At 34.8% G+C, this 19,890-nt stretch overlaps 1 protein-coding gene across 1 annotated transcript; it reads right to left on the bottom strand.

Moving 5' to 3' along the window:
- Positions 1–1,830: 1,830 nt before the first annotated feature.
- Positions 1,831–3,008, bottom strand: LOC120196659 (receptor-like protein kinase FERONIA). The gene has a single exon (XM_039198408.1). The coding sequence runs from the start codon at positions 2,675–2,677 to the stop codon at positions 2,165–2,167; it is 513 nt and encodes a 170-aa protein (XP_039054339.1). The 5' UTR covers positions 2,678–3,008; the 3' UTR covers positions 1,831–2,164.
- Positions 3,009–19,890: the final 16,882 nt, after the last annotated feature.

Below are 19,890 nucleotides of genomic sequence, written 5' to 3'. Positions count from 1 at the left end.
TATATAAATTTTCCTTTATTTTTTTATAAGAAATGGTTTGAAAGGTTGATGTGACATCTCAGACTCGTATTCGGGTCAGATACGGGTTGGGGTATTAGAATGGCAGTTCAATCTTAGGTCGATGCCATAGACCCTGAACTGTTAAAGGAACCCCTGGGCATTTTTTTCTACTTCAGAACCCAACAAAATATGTCTAGATTCACTGTTTTCACCCATTTGATTCTCGGGTTTAGAACTATTCTTAAGGGCTAGACAATCATCAGGTTTAGCTTTCAAAATCTCAGGTTAACAGTTTTATAAGTAAATTTGGACTCATCATTAACCACAGTAACCAAAACAGGTTTCTTCCATTCTTTTTTAGAAGTATTAGGAGTACTTGTTCACTAGCAAAAATCTCTTGATCACCATTTCTGCCTGTTAAAATCTTTAAAAGCTCCTCGACATAGCTTTAATTGGTGGACATCCTGGATTTCAGTGAATTAATATGGTTTTCTTGACTTTCCCACCATTTAGGTGGATTAGTTTCTTCTTAGGCTTGTTTCACCAACATAGCTAATTCTTCAATCTGTTTTTGCAGCACAGAGAGGTCAGCTTCAGCCATATTCTGATTCTTCTTTGGCATACCCACTGAAAACTTGTCAGGAATGGAGGCTCTCGATACCAATTTGTTATAGCTCGAGAAATAGAAGAATTCGAGAAAAAGGTAATAGGAAGAAGGAGAGAATTCGGAGAAAAAAGAAATTCATTTATTCATAGCATGAGAAAGAAATGCCTCAAGTCAGGTATTAGTTAGTTACAATTGTTGTACGGAAAATCTAAATGCCAGATGGATGTCATTCTTAACAGATTCTAACAGACTCTGCTTATCCTTTCTTCTCTTCTGTAGGTATTGGGCCTTCGGATTCGGGCTGCTCCAACTCTTCCTGGATCCGCTTAGCCTGCTCCAACTCATCCGGTAAGTTAGTCACCTGCCCTTCACGTGCTTCAATTCTCAATTCCTCCTCTTCAATCCCTAACCCTCGCTCCTCAATCCCCAAATCTTCAGCGTTCCCTCGTCTCTCTTCCTCTCCTACTGTAACATGTGGTTTTTTTGTTCTTTCTGTTCCTATAACCTACATTTTTACTGGACATGAGGGTGATATTGTCACCGATTAGTAGATAATATTAAAAAAAACACTAAGCAATGTGTAGAACTAACAATCACGATAAAAAAAAAAGTGAAAAAAGTAAAAGTACATCGCAGATGTCCTTTTGTTTCATTAAAAATAGCTTTATGTATTGAATGATTTAAATCGTCATGCCTCAAAATTGGGGTTTAAACTTTTATTTGACTTAAATTGAATTATTAATTTGCTTAATTTGAAATATGGGACTAAACTGGAAAAAGATAGACGAACTTGGGAGTAGAATTCTAAACTTAAAAATTTTGGAGTGTTCTTTTTAAGAAAAATATAAAAATTTGTGATTTAATTTGCTGCCAGTTGCACAACGACCCCAAAAGAACCAAGGAAAGGAAAGCAGGCAAGGAGAATAAAAATGGGCGAGTTGGAGCAAAGTTGTTTGGTGATGTCGAAAGAGAAACAAAAGTTTCTTGAGGCTCGTGGGTAGGATCAATGGCAGTCTGGTGATTGGGATCGGCAGCAGGTAAAAGAAAACAATAGAACATTTTTTTCATAGATCAACTGACTCGAGCATATCCATGAACACATTCGCACATTGCTTTCCTTAATGAGGGCACAAAAGTCCTGAAATTTGAGAAAAAAGTTTGTATATACATTGCAAATTCTGTTAACAAATTCAGAGATGGCATACCAGCATATGAGTAAGATCTTCAATAGCAATAGAAGAAACTTTCGACTAAGCAAACAGAACATTGCATAATTACAGCAGACATCAACAAAAAAATACATATATGTCGTATACCTTCATTCTTCAATGGCTATTGAATCCTCAATTGTTGTTCTATCAGTGCCAAAATATTACATCTTTATACATGAACTCTCCATGAGGAATTATATACTTGCCATTTTGGAGTCTGATTTCTTTTGCAGTTCCAATGCAAGCTCTAGAGTTACCTCCACTTCACCCATGGATGGTCTTTCATCTCCAGTATCAGAGATACAACACACAGCAATCTCCATAAATTTTTCGAAGCACTCCGGGGCTATCTCCCCTCTAAGAATGGATCAATGTTTTGATAAAGGGTTCCATTCCTGAAGCACGAAGTTGCCCATCCACCCATAGATCCTACCTCACTAGTCATCTGATAGAATTTTGCTTGATCACAAATTACTTCGAGTAAGACAATGCCGAATGAATAGACATCTACTTTTTCCGACAGGTACTTGGTGCGATGATATTCCGGATCGAGGTATCCATAAGCACCCCCAATCAAAGTTTTTGACATGCTACGAGATCCTAACTTGGACACAAAGAAACCAGAAAGCTTAGGAATCAATTCATGATCTAAAAGAACAGTATGACCGGTCACAAAACGGTGCATTACTGCATACTTGGCTCCGGTATGAAGATAATGTAATCCACGAGCTGCGCCAATGCAAATTTCTAGCCTCTTCTCCCAAGGAAGTGGATTGGCATTGATACCATTACCATTAAGACAATCGTAGAGCGACCTATTGCACAAGTATTCATAAACAAGGATTTTCCCCCTTTTCATCGCAGAATCCAATTAGAGATTCAACATTTAAGTGACTCATCTGGCAAAGAAAGATCACCTCAGTTCGGAATAAAGTAAGACCAAGATTCATGCGTCTGATAGCAACAGTAGTGGTCCCGTCATTTATGATCCCTTTATATACAGATCCAAAATTACTTGTACAATAAGAAAACCTTTATGGAAGTTTCCAGTAGCAGCTTTGATCTCCGCTAGTGAAAATTCACGAAGTGATAGTCCCTCTGGAAGAGTGGAATACGATTTCCCGGAAGATTTTCGTCCACTTTGTCGCGCAATGAAGTCAAACGTCTTTCTAGAGATTTGAAAGAAACGTACACTAGAGCTTGAAGTACCTGTCATTATGGAGAATGAAAATGAGGAAGGCGATATACAAATTTTGATTTACGGGTAATTCAGACAGCAAAATTTCGCATTTTACGAATTTTGACTTTGAGCACTAAAACCCTAGCACGGCTGAATTTGGAAGAGGAAACGAGATTTCAATTTTCATTTCGGCTGACTTGCAGAATTAGGATTTTGGGTGAATTGCCAAAACCCAGATGGGTATTGATTTATCGATTAGTTTTGGGGTTAACTACACAGATGGTACTTTATGTTTTCTGTTTATTTGATTTTAGTTATAAATTTAAAAATTAATTGATTTTGATCTCTTATTGTAACACCTATTTTCGTATGATTTTTATTTATATATACATATCTATATATTATATAGTTTACAAATGTTTTAAAATACATATAATATATATAATTTTGAGAATAGCTTTTTGAAAAGTATATATTATATGATATATATTTTTCGAAAACATTTTAAAAATATATATAATATAGTCTTTGAAAACATTTTTTTGAAATATATGTATATAATATATATTTTGAAAATATATAATATATTTTTGAAAAACATTTTGAAAATTTATATGATATATAGTTTTGAAAACATTTTGAAACATTTAATATTATTTTTTTAAAAATATTTTAAATATATAAAATTTTTTTTAAACATTTTTAAAATATATATTATATAATTTAAAAAAAAAATTGGAAATTATATATTATATTTTTTAAAAATTTATATATATATATATTATATTATTATATTATTTATTATTTATTATTATTGTAATTATTTTATTTATTATTATATTTCTTATTTAATTATTTTGTTCTTGTTTTTCTATTCAGGGTCCAGAACAAGGTCCAAGCAGATCAGGTGGGCCTGACCCAACCCAGTTGCCAAGCTAGGGTTTCTAAACTTAGTCCCAGCGCCGCATAACTTACAGTCGTTAGATCAAGCAGTGATCAACGGCTCAAATCACATGATAACTAGGGTTCTGAATCACTAAATATTTCATCAAATGAGCAGCCAGATCTGGACCGTTGGATCTGACCCAATCCAACGGCCAGAAGCAATTTCAACGGCCAGAAGCATCAGCCGTCACCGGAAATGAAACCGGTCAAACATGCAACAAACACGTTCCATAACAGAACGCAAATATCGCAAGAATCGAGTCACAACAGCTCAGTCTCCCACAGGCCGAAAATCGCGCCACCACACGGGACTGACCCATCCTGTGAAGTTCGGTAACGCTCACCGGCCGAGAGAGTATAAATACCCCCAGACAGAACAGGACAGGGGGACATGAGGAGAGAAGACAGAACTGAGGGAGAACCCACACGGAACCACAGCACCGAACACCACACAGTACACTACTGGAGAAACACAAGCATCATCGAGAGATACCGAGAACCATCGACCACAAAGCCGGTCTACACAGAACAATACCCAAAACCATAAACACAAAAAACAACAAAAACCAAAAGCCAAAGCAGCAATCACTAGAAAAATCACAGAAAATCGAGGGTTACTCGGTTTTGTTCATCGAGAGTACGCAAGAGCCTAGCCATAACCGAGGAGTGGCCGGAACTCAAGAGACACATGTTTTAAAGGGTAAAAAAACCGAAACTTACACTTTAGATCTGCGCCATTTTGGGGATATTTGTGGGATTTGGACTTTGGATCGACGCTCGGGATATCAAGGAGAGTGTTCTGGGCTTGTTTAGATTTTTCGGCCACCGCCGGCGGCGGCGTCTGACGGTGGCCGGAAATCGCCTGGGTGGAGAATGTCTCCCGTTTGAGAGAGATGAGGCTTCTGAGAAAATGAGAGAAATGAAGTGTAATGGGGCTCATTTGGGCATTTATATACGAGGGACCATAGTGCAAATAAAGGATTTTTAAATCCTTTCCGCCATCCTTGAACGTTTGAATCGTAATTCAATTTGGTCACCATCTGTAAATTTGCCTCCATATTTCTAATTTAATCAATTTGGTCCCTGCTTATATTTTTATATTTTGTGAATTGGTCCCCTAACTTTTTATTTGTTCTTTTGCAGTTCATTTTCTAATCCATTAAGCCCAATTTGTTCCAATTTGGTCCTAAGTTTTTTATTTATTTTACTTTTAAATATTTTTTTTTAAACTTAACCTTTTGTTTATTATTTTTTATTTTATTTCGTTTCTTTATTTATTTATTATTATTTTTTTGTATTTTTTTAATATTTTTCTTTCATCTCTATTATCTTTTTTATCTATCTTTTATTATCATATTAACATTTTGTTTTCGTGTTTATTTTGTTTTTTTCTTTCTAACATATTTTGTTTCAGTCGTAATTTTAACCGATCAAAGGGTAAGTAATTCGGATCGAATAATTTAAATTTTAATTTAAATTCCAATTTTCGCAATTAAAGACAATCGATAAATTAATTGGTACCGAAAGGACGATTCAAGGGTGCTAATCCTTCCTTGATCGTAACCGACTCCCGAACCCGACACGTTTCTGGTAAAATACAGATCAGGTAAGATGGTGTCCGACCCACCTAAATGTTTTTTAAAATGGTCGGTGGCGACTCTAACCACATTTAATCTAAGTCGAAGCCCAATTTTGAGGCCCACCGAAAGACGGTTACGACAGCTTGGCGACTCCGCTGGGGACAGGTAAGTGAGTCAGGCCGAAATTAATTTCTGGTTGTCTTTTTTAGCGAAAATTACAAGTTTAAATTTTAATTTATTTATTCGATTCTTATTATTTATCGTTGATTTTTTTTTCAAATAAATAGTTGTACTAACGTTTTTTTAATGATTTCAAATATTTTTCAAAATTGTCATCTCTGGCTCTATACCCGAGCTCCGAACCCTTTTAAGTGGGGGCGAAAGCGACGCCTTCGTGGGAATTTATTCTCCGTATGGGCCTAGCAAGTAACCTTCGGGATTCATATACCTTATGTCTTCGTGTGAATTTATTCTCCGTATGGGCATAAGGGAATGTTTCCTCTCGAGTTTAACTTAGTCCACACAAACCTGTGATGGGTTTAGGACTAAGGGTCTGGCAAGCCCAAGGGGGCACCAGCAAGGAGAACTCGAGTACCATTTTTAGAACCTAAACCGGGAAAGTGCAGGGAATTAGAGCCCACCCCAAAACCTCATTCCAAACCCTAGGCTATTTTATTTCCTACTTTATTTTCTGCTCAAAAGCATGCGAACTAGACAAACATGCGGTTAGGATTTGTTTGAAATTAGCATGCAGGGTAGAGATCATGTCCGGGTAGGAATTAAAGCATGTGGGGTAGATATCATGTGGGGTAGGATTTTTTCATTTTTATTATTGTTTTGATTTATCTCACTAACTCTTTTAATTTTTTGTTTTCTTTTATTCTGTTTTCATCATTCGCATCATTTAAAACGAGGTGTTGATCCACCAAAAATGTGTTTGTTAAACATGAATAATCAGCATTAATGAACAAAAGGGTTGTAATACAAGAGATGAAAATACAGAGGACAGTCTACAAGGCGACTATGTGTCACCTTCAATCCAGATGATGTGGTGCCCGCAATTGAAGAGTATATCATCATACTGCATTATAAAGGACTCAATGAACCGGGTCTACATTAAGCACAATGAAATTCCATCTTTGAAGAACTGACTGGCAGAAGTTGTAGGGGCAAGATGAAGACCGCTGATCTTAGGATTCACTTCAAAGACGACAATGGCAAAACGATAGCTGGAATTGGAGACCATTGCTGACAAATTCAAACAAATGACTTCACGTAGTTCCTATCAATTGGGGGCTCCAATAACGTATTCGTTGGGAACATTTCAAATTCCAGAGATGCAGTCATTCGAGACTTCTTAGGCCAGTACAAAAAAAGCAACTCGACATTTGTACGGTTCACCCAAAGAAGCTAGAGCGGTTCGACAGGTTATTCAATCGGTGACAGACGAAAGACTAGTCGATATATCAGAAGCTGTCAATTTTTTTTTGTCTCTTAAAAGATAAAACACTTTTGTCCCCAATAAGGATTATTTTTAATAACAGATACATTTTTGGATTAATGCCTCGATCATTTCATGAATCATGCATTCTTGCATATTTCGCATAGTTTTCCTTTTTTTCACTGCATTCACATGAACTAATAAGATATTTTCATAACGGAAGGGTACAAACACTGGACATACATCCACAAGCTTCGAACACGTGTCATCCTCATTCAAACCGAAAAGAAGATGGAAGCCAGAATTACTCAGATCGAAGAGAACATGTTGAAGCTCCAGAGAGAGTTAGAAGAAAAGATAAATCAGAATAGCCAGAGTACCCTAGATGCAATCACGAAAGGCCAAGAGTCCTTGATCGATCAGATCGTTGCCAAGTTAGTTGGCTTACGTCAGACAAGTGTGCCTGGGGCAGGCTCATCGGAAGGGGTAACCATGCCACCTACCCCGCAAGTGGTTGTCTCACCCAGAATCTTACCAGGACTTCAAGATAATTCGGATGGTTATCGCATTCCGAAAGTTGAAGAAGAGGTCAAAACAACGAGGGTAGAAATTACCATTAACCCAGGAGGTAGAACGGGTGGAAAGCCTCCCCTGAAGAAGAAAGAAAGAGAGATCATCAACATTTCAAAGTCGTTTCCAGTCGTACCCTTTTGTAGGCAAAAACCAAGGAAGAAAAAAGAGCATTTTGATCCATTCCCATGACGTACAAGGAGCTCTACCAACAACTGTTTGACGCACATGTGGTGTCACCCTATCCCGAGACACCTCTAAAGCCCCCATACCCCAGGTGGTATGACAAAAAAGTGCATTGTGAATATCATGGCAGTGTTCCGGGGCATGCTATCGAAAATTGCCTCCCCTTTAAGAGGGTTATCCAAAGAATGCGCAACAGGGGTTGGATTCATTTTAATAATTCAGAATCACTCCACATTGCACAGAACCCCCAACCAAATCATGAAGAGAATAAGGAAAGTGCAGTTACCGAGAAAAAAGGTAAAAAGGCCAAAACCAGAGTTTCCGAAGTGAAGTTACCTCTTGCTTGGGTATGGAGGCAAATGATAAATGAGGGGTTTCTTGCACCACATCTTAGCACATCAGATTCCAAAAGTGACAGTTATTGTTGTTATCACAATGAAGATGGACATGATGTACAAGAATGTGCCGAATTTAGAGCCTTGATCCAACTAATGATGGATAGGAAAGAGCTGGAATTTTACGATGAAAGCAATGACACTCCTAAAGCAGAAAGAGTCATGGCAAGTGGGGCATCCTGATGAGGCCTTATTCAATTTTGAGACATCTTGTTTGAATTTGTTTTTGATTTTTTTTTCTTTTCATGTTTGGGACTTGTTTTTTAACTTTCTTTGGATATTTGAATAAATTTATGCTACTTTAAAGATTATAAGCAATGAATCACATTTGCAAACTTGCAATTCTTTGAATATCATCTGAATTAAGAAACTCTGTAAATGGTTCAAAGTTGCAGATCTTTGACGAAGTAACATGATTTAAAAACAAGGACTTTGACCTTACCCAGAATATACACTCAAACACCATACCCTGCTCTTGCAATTAATCAATAAAACATTTTTCTTTCATATGGTGCGGAGAACATGGGGCATCCTTCTGCATATGACATTACAATGCTTTTTATTTAAGACGTTCAATGATGATCACGATCTTCACAGGTGGAATAGTCGAGTGGGCAAATCTAGTTTAGGTCAGTTGCTTGGAAATTAAACTCTAAAGATGAGATTCCTTGACTTTCAAAAACACCTAGACTATAACAAGTTCTTCTTAACAATCTTAAGAAATTAAATCCGTAAAAACTGAGCTATTCCGCTAAGGCAATTGGTTATAGAGGAAACTTGAAAGCCCTGGCCTTATGAGTAGATTACGTTCAAACCATGACATTGCTCGGACACTTGGCAATTCGGTGTTTGCTCCACTGCTCTTGTCAAGCTGAAGACTCTGTGATGAGATGAACCCTTCAGTTAACTTGATAAGAGTGATTATAATATTAAGTTGTCCCTCTAAAGCAATTGGATAAATGCCCCGGCTTTATGGATTCAGCTAGCCAGATAATGACAAGTTAAATCAAATTTATCTAAGCAAGAAATTTTCGGTAAAATGGACTAAGGGAGTTAAGGAACACCTGTTATAGTCAACTACACACGAGCACTCAAGAATTTCATTTTTAGACTGATATTTTTTGCACTGCCTTGGTTAGAGGAGCTTGCAAAGCTTGAACAAATGGAAGATTTCAGAGGATCGAAATAAAAGGTCTAGTAATTGATTAAGTTAGTTGCATCATTTTGTCCGCGCCTAATTGAAATGCCAAAGCATGGTTCGATATTTCAAAAAATGACATTTTTTTACCAAAACCTTAGAAAGGAGGCCAAACTAAAGCCAACCCATCCATTTGAACATTTGTCAAAGAGCTGTAACTCTGAAAACGTTAAAAGAGCTATTGATTCCTTTGATATTCTTTGAACTCACGTTATAATTTGATTCAATTGCGAATAATATTTTACAGCATTTTTATCATTTTCTCTCCTGAAACAAGAAAAATGAGAAAAACATTTTCAAACAGAACAATCTCGGATATGAAATGTCTGTAAAGCCCAAGCTCGAGAAGCAAATGGGGCACGATCGATTCCATGGACCAGATTGGCAGACAAAGCACGAGACTCCATCCAAGAAATAACACATAATTTATTCATGTTGCATGCATCTTAGACATACTTAGGTGCATCACATCCATCATTTTAGCATGCATAATTTTGCAGCTTTCAGAGTCAAGCTTCGACTTCAGGATGAAGGCTACTCGACTTGCAAGCACCTTTAAAGAACGATGGTGTAACTCAGCAGCAAGAAGCTATACCTCAACCGACTTTACATATCTACAGATCTCAGAACCAATTTCAGATGGGTTCGAGAACCAATTCAGATCAAATTCAGTTCAGCTTAACTCAACAATGAGCAACATGTTTCCAGTTTATGTCTTCAAGCCAGATTTCAATTCCACAATGGAAGATATTTGATTGTCAGAATTCATCAACGGGCTTCCCCATAAAATGGGAGTCATCCAAAGATTGTCTTACTTGGTTCTCGCTCAGAGGAACCACCTGAAGAATCATGACCGGCTTCGACCCGTTAAGGGAAGCCATTTTTTTAAACAAACTATTTGCAGCATAGCTTAAGTCGAGAAGGGCTATCTGCCAAAGACCCCTGAGTTCGATTACACTCAGCTTCGAGGGCACATCATTTACAGCATAACTCAAGGCTAGAAGGGTTATCTATGACCAAAAGACCTTTGAGTTCGACTACGATCAGCTCAACGGCACATCATTTGCAGCATAGCTTAAGTCGAGAAGGGCTATCTGCCAAAGACCCCCGAGTTCGATTACACTCAGCTTTGAGGGCACATCATTTGCAGCATAACTTAAGTCGAGAAGGGTTATCTGCCAACCAAAGACCTTCGAGTTCGACTACGCTCAGCTCCAAGGCATATCATTTGCAGCACAACTTAAGTCTACAAGGGTTGTCTGCCAACAAAAGACCTTTGAGTTCGACTACGATCAGCTCAACGGCACATCATTTGCAGCATAGCTTAAGTCGAGAAGGGCTATCTGTCAAAGACCCCCGAGTTCGATTACACTCAGTTTCGAGGGCACATCATTTGCAGCATAGCTTAAGTCGAGAAGGGCTATCTGCCAAAGACCCCCGAGTTCGATTACACTCAGCTTCGAGGGCACATCATTTGCAGCATAACTTAAGTCGAGAAGGGTTATCTGCCAACCAGAGACCTTCGAGTTTGACTACGCTCAGCTCCAAGGCATATCATTTGCAACACAACTTAAGTCTAGAAGGGTTGTCTGCCAACAAAAGACCTTTGAGTTCGACTACGCTCAGCTCAACGGCACATCATTTACAGCATAACTCAAGGCTAGAAGGGTTATCTGTGACCAAAAGACCTTCGAGTTCGACTCCGCTCAGCTCCAAGGCACATCATTTGCAGCATAGCTTAAGTCAAGAAGGGTTATCTGCTAAAGACCTTTGAGTTCGATTATATTCAACTTAGAGGCAAATCAAGCTTACAGAATAGCTCAAGGCAAGAAGGGTTATCTGTCAATAAAATTGTCGAGTTCGATTCCAATCAGCTCGATGACACCTCAATCACACTATTGTCCGGCTGCAATCAAGTTTTTCAAGTCGAGAAGAACACCTGGGTTAATCGTGCCTTAGTGACAAAAAACCGCTTTTCGACAGCATAACTTAAGTCGAGAAAAGTCATCTGTCGACGATGACCTTTCGAGTTCGGTTTTATTCAGCTCAAGGGCCTATCAATCACATGGTGGAGTCAAGGAACTGCTTTACAGTCGAATTTTTAACCAATGTCTTTAAACCGAGAAGAAGACCGAGGTTGACCACAATTGGGCAACAAGAAGCCGCATCCGGATTCAAATTTTAAACTACGTTTCAATTCCATATCATTTCAAGATGAACTCGACTTCGTGACGGAGGAGCCATCCGCAACCCAATTCGACAGGCAGTTATTCTTCAACTCCACCGAACGAAAATTGGTGTATTTTCTATCTTTGTCCTATTTTTCGTTCCACGAAAAAGAACAAAGAGGGGCAATTGTAGACACCTATTTTCGTCTGATTTTTATTTATATATACATATATATATTATATAGTTTACAAATGTTTTAAAATACATATAATATATAATTTTGAGAATAGCTTTTTGAAAAGTATATATATGATATATAATATGTTTTTTTCGAAAACATTTTAAAAAATATATAATATATAGTCTTTGAAAACATTTTGAAAATGTATATATATATATATATATATATATATATATATATATATATATATTTTTGAAAACGTATATATATAGTTTTGAAAAACATTTTTGAAAATTTATATGATATAGTTTTGAAAACATTTTGAAAACATTTATATTATATAGTTTTTTAAAAAATATTTTAAAAATATATAATATATAATTTTTTTTTAAACATTTTTTAAAATATATATATTATATAATTTTAAAAAAAAAAATTGGAAATTATATATTATATGTTTTTTAAAATATTTATATATATATATTATTATTATATTATTTATTATTATCATTTATTATTATTGTATTATTTTATTTATTATTATTATTTCTTATTTAATTATTTTGTTCTTGTTTTTCTGTTCAGGGTCTAGAACGAGGTCCAAGCAGATCAGGTGGGCCTGACCCAACCCAGTTGCCAAGCTAGGGTTTCTAAACTTAGTCCCAGCGCCGCACAACTTACAGCTGTTAGATCAAGCAGTGATCAACAGCTCAAATCACATGATAACTAGGGTTCTGAATCACTAAATATTTCATCAAATGAGCAGCCAGATCTGGACCGTTGGATCTGACCCAATCCAACGGCCAGAAGCAATTTCAACGGCCAGAAGCATCAGCCGTCACCGGAAATGAAACCGGTCAAACATGCAACAAACACGTTCCATAACAGAACGCAAATCTCGTAAGAATCGAGTCACAACAGCTCAGTCTCCCACAGGCCGAAAATCGCGCCACCACACGGGACTGACCCATCCCGTGAAGTTCGGTAACGCTCACCGGCCGAGAGAGTATAAATACCCCCAGACAGAACAGGACAGGGGGACATGAGGAGAGAAGACAGAACCGAGGGAGAACCCACACGGAACCACAACACCGAACACCACACAGTACACTGCTGGAGAAACACAAGCATCATCGAGAGATACCGAGAACCATCGACCACAAAGCCGATCTACACAGAACAATACCCAAAACCACAAACACAAAAAACAACAGAAACCAAAAGCCAAAGCAACAATCACTAGAAAAATCACAGAAAATCGAGGGTTACTCGGTTTTGTTCATCGAGAGTACACAAGAGCCTAGCCATAACCGAGGAGTGGCCGGAACTCAAGAGACGCCGGTTTTAAAGGGTAAAAAAACCGAAACTTACACTTTAGATCTGCGCCGTTTTGGGGATATTTGTGGGATTTGGACTTTGGATCGACGCTCGGGGTATCAAGGAGAGTGTTCTGGGCTTGTTTAGATTTTCCGGCCACCACCGGCAGCGGCGTCTGACGGTGGCCGGAAATCGCCTGGGTGGAGAATGTCTCCCGTTTGAGAGAGATGAGGCTTCTGAGAAAATGAGAGAAATGAAGTGTAATGGGGCTCATTTGGGCATTTATATACGAGGGACCATAGTGCAAATAAAGGATTTTTAAATCCTTTCCGCCGTCCTTGAACGTTTGAATCGTAATTCAATTTGGTCACCATCTATAAATTTGCCTCCATATTTCTAATTTAATCAATTTGGTCCCTACTTATATTTTTTATATTTTGTGAATTGGTCCCCTAACTTTTTATTTGTTCTTTTGCAGTTCATTTTCTAATCCATTAAGCCCAATTTGTTCCAATTTGGTCCTAAGTTTTTTATTTATTTTACTTTTAAATTTTTTTTAAACTTAACCTTTTGTTATTATTTTTTATTTTATTTCGTTTCTTTATTTATTTATTATTATTTTTTTTGTATTTTTTAATATTTTTCTTTCATCTCTATTATCATTTTTTATTTATCTTTTATTATCATATTAACATTTTGTTTTCGTGTTTATTTTGTTTTTTTCTTTCTAACATATTTTGGTTCAGTCGTAATTTCAACCGATCAAAGGGTAAGTAATTCGTATCGAATAATTTAAATTTTAATTTAAATTCCAATTTTTGCAATTAAAGACAATCGATAAATTAATTGGTACCGAAAGGACGATTCAAGGGTGCTAATCCTTCCTTGATCGTAACCGACTCCCGAACCCGACACGTTTCTGGTAAAATACAGATCAGGTAAGATGGTGTCCGACCCACCTAAATGTTTTTTAAAATGGTCGGTGGCGACTCTAACCACATTTAATCTAAGTCGAAGCCCAATTCCGGGGCCCACCGAAAGACGGTTATGACACTTATGTTTTATCGATTTGTTCGATTTTAGTCTTTTGGCCGTTAACTCTCATTAACCCCTAACAAAAGTCAGAGTTGACAATTAAAAAAATCCAACACCTTTCTTCTTCGAAAAAAGTTCATACATTTCTTATTTTCCTCCTCTTATGGTCATACGGGCTCATATATAATCTAATTAGGCTCATATTTTGCCTAACGATTTTAATCACATAATCACATCGATCTTTAGATCTCTCGGGTCAGCTCACATGCATTGACTCAAAAAATTGAGGTGTTAGAACCCTCCTCTCCTAAAAGAAAATGTTATCCTTGAAATTTACCTAAATCAAACAAATACAGATATTGATGTCACATAGACTCTTCTAAATCTCATTTAGGTTCCTACTTCCTACGCTTCATGGTTTCTCCACAATACCTTCACCGGCGAGACTTATTTCTTTCAAAGTTCTTTAACTTATTTAGAAACGATGCTTGATAACTCTTCCCCATAAGACAAGTCCAGACTAACCCCAATATGTTCAACTGAAATAATTAGGATGAATCTGAATGATACCTTCTCAGCATCGACCTATGATAAACATTATAGATGTACTCTATATCTAATGGTAAAGTCAATTAATAAGCTACGAATTCAATATTCTCTAAAATCTCATATGTCCCAATGAATCTCATATTTAATGTTTCTTTGCATTCAAAATACAACACCTTCTTCCAATGTGACACTTCAAGAAAAACCTTATCTCCCATCTCGAACTTAATATCCTTACACTGCAAAGCAACAAAAGACTTATGACGATCAAAAGCTACCTTTAACCTATCTTAGATCAATTGAACCATCTCTTCATTTTCCCTGAACAAGTCTGGTTCAATAAGCTTTTCCTCGTTAATCTCAATATAACACAAAGGAGTCTTACACTTGCGTCGATACAACACCTCAAATAGAGTCATCTAAATACTAAATTGAAAACTTTTAATGTAGACAAACTCCACAAACGGGAGATTTTCTTCCTAAATACCCTCAAAATCAATTATACAACAACATAACATATCCTTTAGGATTTGAATAACTCTTTCACATTGATCATTAGTCTAAGGATGATAAACAGTATTAAAGTGTAATTGGGTATCCAAAATTTTATAAAGTTTCCTCAAAATCTCCAAATGAATTAGGGATTTTTGTCAGACACAATTGAAGTCGACACACTATAAAGTCTTATAATTTCCTCAATGTACAATCGAATCAATCTCTTAAAGGTGAAATTCATACGTACCAATAAGAAATGTGCGATCTTAATCGATCTATCTACAATCACCAAATCTCTCGACTTAGCTCACCATGCTTTTCACCTTTTATCACCAGAAGGCAGAAACATGAGTTACTTCATTTATGATATTATTTGAGCTTAATCTCCTAGAGTATGCCGCAATGAACACAAATTGACCATGGATAATCACTCACGTGTTTAACCTAGTCCAAATAGTAATAACGACACAAGGGAGGGGCTCTGTTATAAAAAGCGTATTTATGATTAAGATTATGATGTCATGACCAAACATCACAGTATATTTTCTTCAGTAAACTTCTTGTTCACTTTCATCTTGTTTCTCAAATATGTATTACTATGCTAAATTCTGCAGTTCGGAGGTTTTGAGTACTCCCTTGTCTTCTAACTTGGAGATTTCTATTAGCATAAAATTACTTTAATTTAGATACCTTTAAAAACTACCAAGTATTGTATAATAAATTTGAACAACTAATCAGTTCTTCCAACAAAAAAATACTCAATATATATACATATACATATTCAAGCCTTGTAATTTTAGCCCATTCAACTGTATTTACAAAGGAGGAAAAAGAAAACAAATAAAAACAATCCTCTATATATATCTTGTATACAATCTATATTTACATCGAACAAAAAAAACTATTTTACAACAAAAACCATAGAAATCCAATGAAGTAATAAATATATAGGGTAGCATTCATATAAGTCCAAATAACTCATACTCATAAATGCTCACCTCCTGCTGAATTTCAGAATATACATGATTGAAAGAACCAAAACATTGCTCATCCACATGATCAAGCTGTAAAAACGCCTGAAGATCCTCATATACCGATGAATTCTCCCGCTGATTATTCATGAAAACATATTCAGATGAATTCGTATCATCGAAAGGCAAAGCTAAATCGTCGCAGGCCCGGAATGACTCGACCGATGCGTCAAAGGATGATTCCATGCTACTTTCAGGGTTTCTAGGATAATCTTCGATCTCAATAACAGGCACCGATTTCTCAGAAATTTGGGGTAAAGACGACGACGACGATGAAGAGGGTGATGAAACAGTGGTGGCATTGCCAGTGAGCTCTTGAACAAGGTTTTTGAAACTGGAGTGTCGATAATGTAAACCTTGGGACGCAACACCTTTATCAAACTGTTCAATGGCTTCTTTTCGCTACAGCTGGTCTTAGTTATTTTCGCTTTCGCTTGACTTAATATCTTCTTCCCCATAATTTCAAGGGTTTTTTTTTTAACTTTATACTTGGATTTCGAGCTGTAGCGGAGCTTCCCAAGATCTTATATATGAATTTATATGTGAAGTTTTACATTCATTTAAAGAAACATAAAGAAATTCGAAAGAAATGACAATTACGTGAAGTAAATGATAAAGATAGGGTGATAATGATGTTAATTACGTTAATTGAATTTGTTAATAGGAATCCTTGCCCACCCACCAACCTATTAATTAATTAATTAATTAATTGTATAAGGTTAAAAATACTTTTAAAATTCGATTAAATAATATTTTAATTTTTGTTTGAGTATTTTGACGCTCAATATTTTATTTTAAGATAAAAATATTTATTTAAGAGCTTTAATAGTTTGTTAACTAATGATTTTTACGAGAGACCTTTTTATCTTAAAATAAAATATTATAACTGAAATACTTCAAATCAAAATAATTATTTTATAAACTATTAAAGATATTTTTTTCGTTATACCTTAATTAATTAACAATTATTTATTTCTTTGTCCATCATTTTCACAGTATGACAGAGAAAATGTGCAAGGGCTTGTATTCACACGGTGCTCTATTCAAAGAGACTTTTAGAGGGTATAAAGGTATAAATAAATTGAAAATAATGCTTAATTTAAGATTTAATAAACCAAAATAATTTAATTAAATGAATAGGAAATTATATGAAAGATGTATATATACGGTAGAAGGGCATTGATGGCACGCTGTCTACTATTGAATGATCGTCGTCTTCTGCTTTCTATTCCTTCCATTCACATCAAATCCATGTAATTTATGAAGCAATTATCACCAAATATTCGAAAAGTAAAATAATAATAAATTAAACATCAAACCCATAATTATAGGGTTAACGATTAAACTTGTTACTGTTTTATAAATGGCTATTGAAATTATGCTATCAACTATAATATTAGGATAAATATCATTTGAATAATTAATAATATTTGATTTATATGTTATAAATTCATATAGTTTTATTATTAAATAATACATTACATATATTAATCGTATTAAATCTATTAATTAGGCACAAACTTTGAATTGAAATATATATAGAGAGATAGAATCTTGTTACATAAAGTAAAACTCTTTTAGTTTTACATAGATTTAGGACTGTTGGATGAGTGAAAATATGTAGTTGAGATTAACAATAGGAAATGAGAAGATATTCACTGGAAAAAAATGAGTTAATCTTAGTCATATATTTTCACTCATCCAACGATCCTAAATATGTGTAAAACTAAAAGAGTTTTACATTGTGTACTAGGATCATAATACTCTCTTTTTTTTTACTTAGTGAATATCTTCTCATTTTCTATTGTTAATATATATATATATATATATATATATGGATTATGATCTACTTACACAATGTAAAACTCTTTAGTTTTACACAGATTTAGGACCGTTGGATGAGTGAAAATAGATGGTTGAGATTGACTCCTTGTTTTTTTAGTGAATATCTTCTCATTTCCTGCTGTTAATCTCAACCGTCTATTTTCACTTATCTAACGATCCTAAATCTGTGTAAAACTAAAATAGTTTTACCTTGTGTAACAGGATCCTATCCCTATATATATAGGGTTATGATCCATTTACACAACGTAAAACTCTTTAGTTTTATACAGATTTAGGACTGTTGGATGACTAAAAATAGGGAGTTGAGATTGACTTCTTGTTTTTTTTCCAGTTAATATCTTATCATTTCCTACTGTTAATCTCAACCATTTATTTTCAGTCATTCAATGGTCCCAAATATGTGTAAAACTAAAAGAGTTTTACATTGTGTAAGTAGATCCTAATCCATATATATATATATATATATATATATATATATATATATAGTAGGAAATAAGAAGATGTTCACTATTAAAAAACGAATTTTAGGATCCTATTACACAATGTAAAATTCTTTTAGTTTTACACATATTTAGAATCGTTAGATAAGTGAAAATAGATGTGAGATTAACTCTTTTTTTCTAGTGAATATCTTCTCACTTCCTACTGTTAATTTCAGTCATCTATTTTCACTCATCCAACGATCTTAAATATGTGTAAAACTAAAAGAGTTTTATATTATATAATATGATCATATCTCATATATATATATATATATTTACACCTTTTTAGGACCGTTGGATAAGAAAAATCAAATGTTGAGATTAATTCATAATTTTTTCAGTAAATATCTTCTTATTCTTATTGTTAATCTCAACCTTTGATTTCTCTCATCTAATGATCTTAAAAAAGTGTAAAATTCTTAGTTTCACACGAGGTGTAATTAGATATTACCCTTATATATATTTCATAAATTATCAATTTGCTATGTTGCGAATTTCTTGTATTTGATTCATAAAATTGTTTATATTTGTATTATTGTTCTATTGATCTCTAAATTTTATAGTATCATTTGATTTTGCTGCTCAAATTATATATACAATTTCTCATAATAGTTATTAATACTCAAATATATATATAAATTTTATAGTGTCTATTGTTTATGTTTTGTAATGTTTTAATGTGAGAATAAGATTTAAAAAGGAAGATGTAATTTTCAAAGTCCACGTCTCGTATTACATGTCAAATCAAGATCTTCAAATTTGGCTGTGGCTGTCTTGGATTAGATGGAATGATTTAACCCAATTGAGACCGGATTGATTTAAGGGTTTATCTGGTTGGTTTAAATTGTTGTTATTAGAATATATCAGGTAGCACGTTAAGTTTACGAATTTCTAGGGCAAACTATATATTTAGTCATTTAATTATTTTTATGGTTCAGTTTTGGTCATCTAACTATTTGTTCTAAAATCATATTTAAAGTTACGTTTTGATAATCTGTCATTAAAAAATAGAATTGCTAACATGATAATTTTTTTATTTTTTAATGATGGTATGACATCACCTTATGGTGATACATTAGTTATGTGAACAAAACGGAACTAAAACCTAACTTTAGATATGTTCTTGAAAAACAAATAATTGAATGATCGAAACGAAACAATAAAAATAATTGGATTACTAAATACAAAATTTACCCTAAATTTTAATATTTGATCCCATCTAGAAATTTCAAGATTTATTATATACAGTTTTGATCGAAGTTTATGTTTATACTTTCCGTTCCTCTAGTTTTGTAGTTGAATTTGAAAGGGGAAAAACTAGAAATATGAGTTAAAATAAAAAAGAGTATTTTTAAAATCGATTGAGTTTGAATAAAACTTTTTCACAAGAAATAAGAAAAAAAATTAGCTAACACTATTCTCATATGTAATGGGGTAATGGGGTAGGGTAGTAAGCTGCCCTAACTCTAGGTTTAG

The sequence above is a fragment of the Hibiscus syriacus genome, unplaced genomic scaffold (assembly GCF_006381635.1).
Source record: "Hibiscus syriacus cultivar Baekdansim isolate YM2019G1 unplaced genomic scaffold, ASM638163v2 tig00117034_pilon, whole genome shotgun sequence".
Taxonomy (NCBI): Eukaryota; Viridiplantae; Streptophyta; class Magnoliopsida; order Malvales; family Malvaceae; genus Hibiscus; species Hibiscus syriacus.
Note: the sequence above shows the minus strand (reverse complement) of the source record. Positions and strands in the feature narration are given on the sequence as shown.

Excerpts from the sequence above, each read along its gene's own strand:
- LOC120196659 (XM_039198408.1), bottom strand. The coding sequence starts at position 2,677 with ATGAAAAGGGGGAAAATCCTTGTTTATGAATACTTGTGCAATAGGTCG.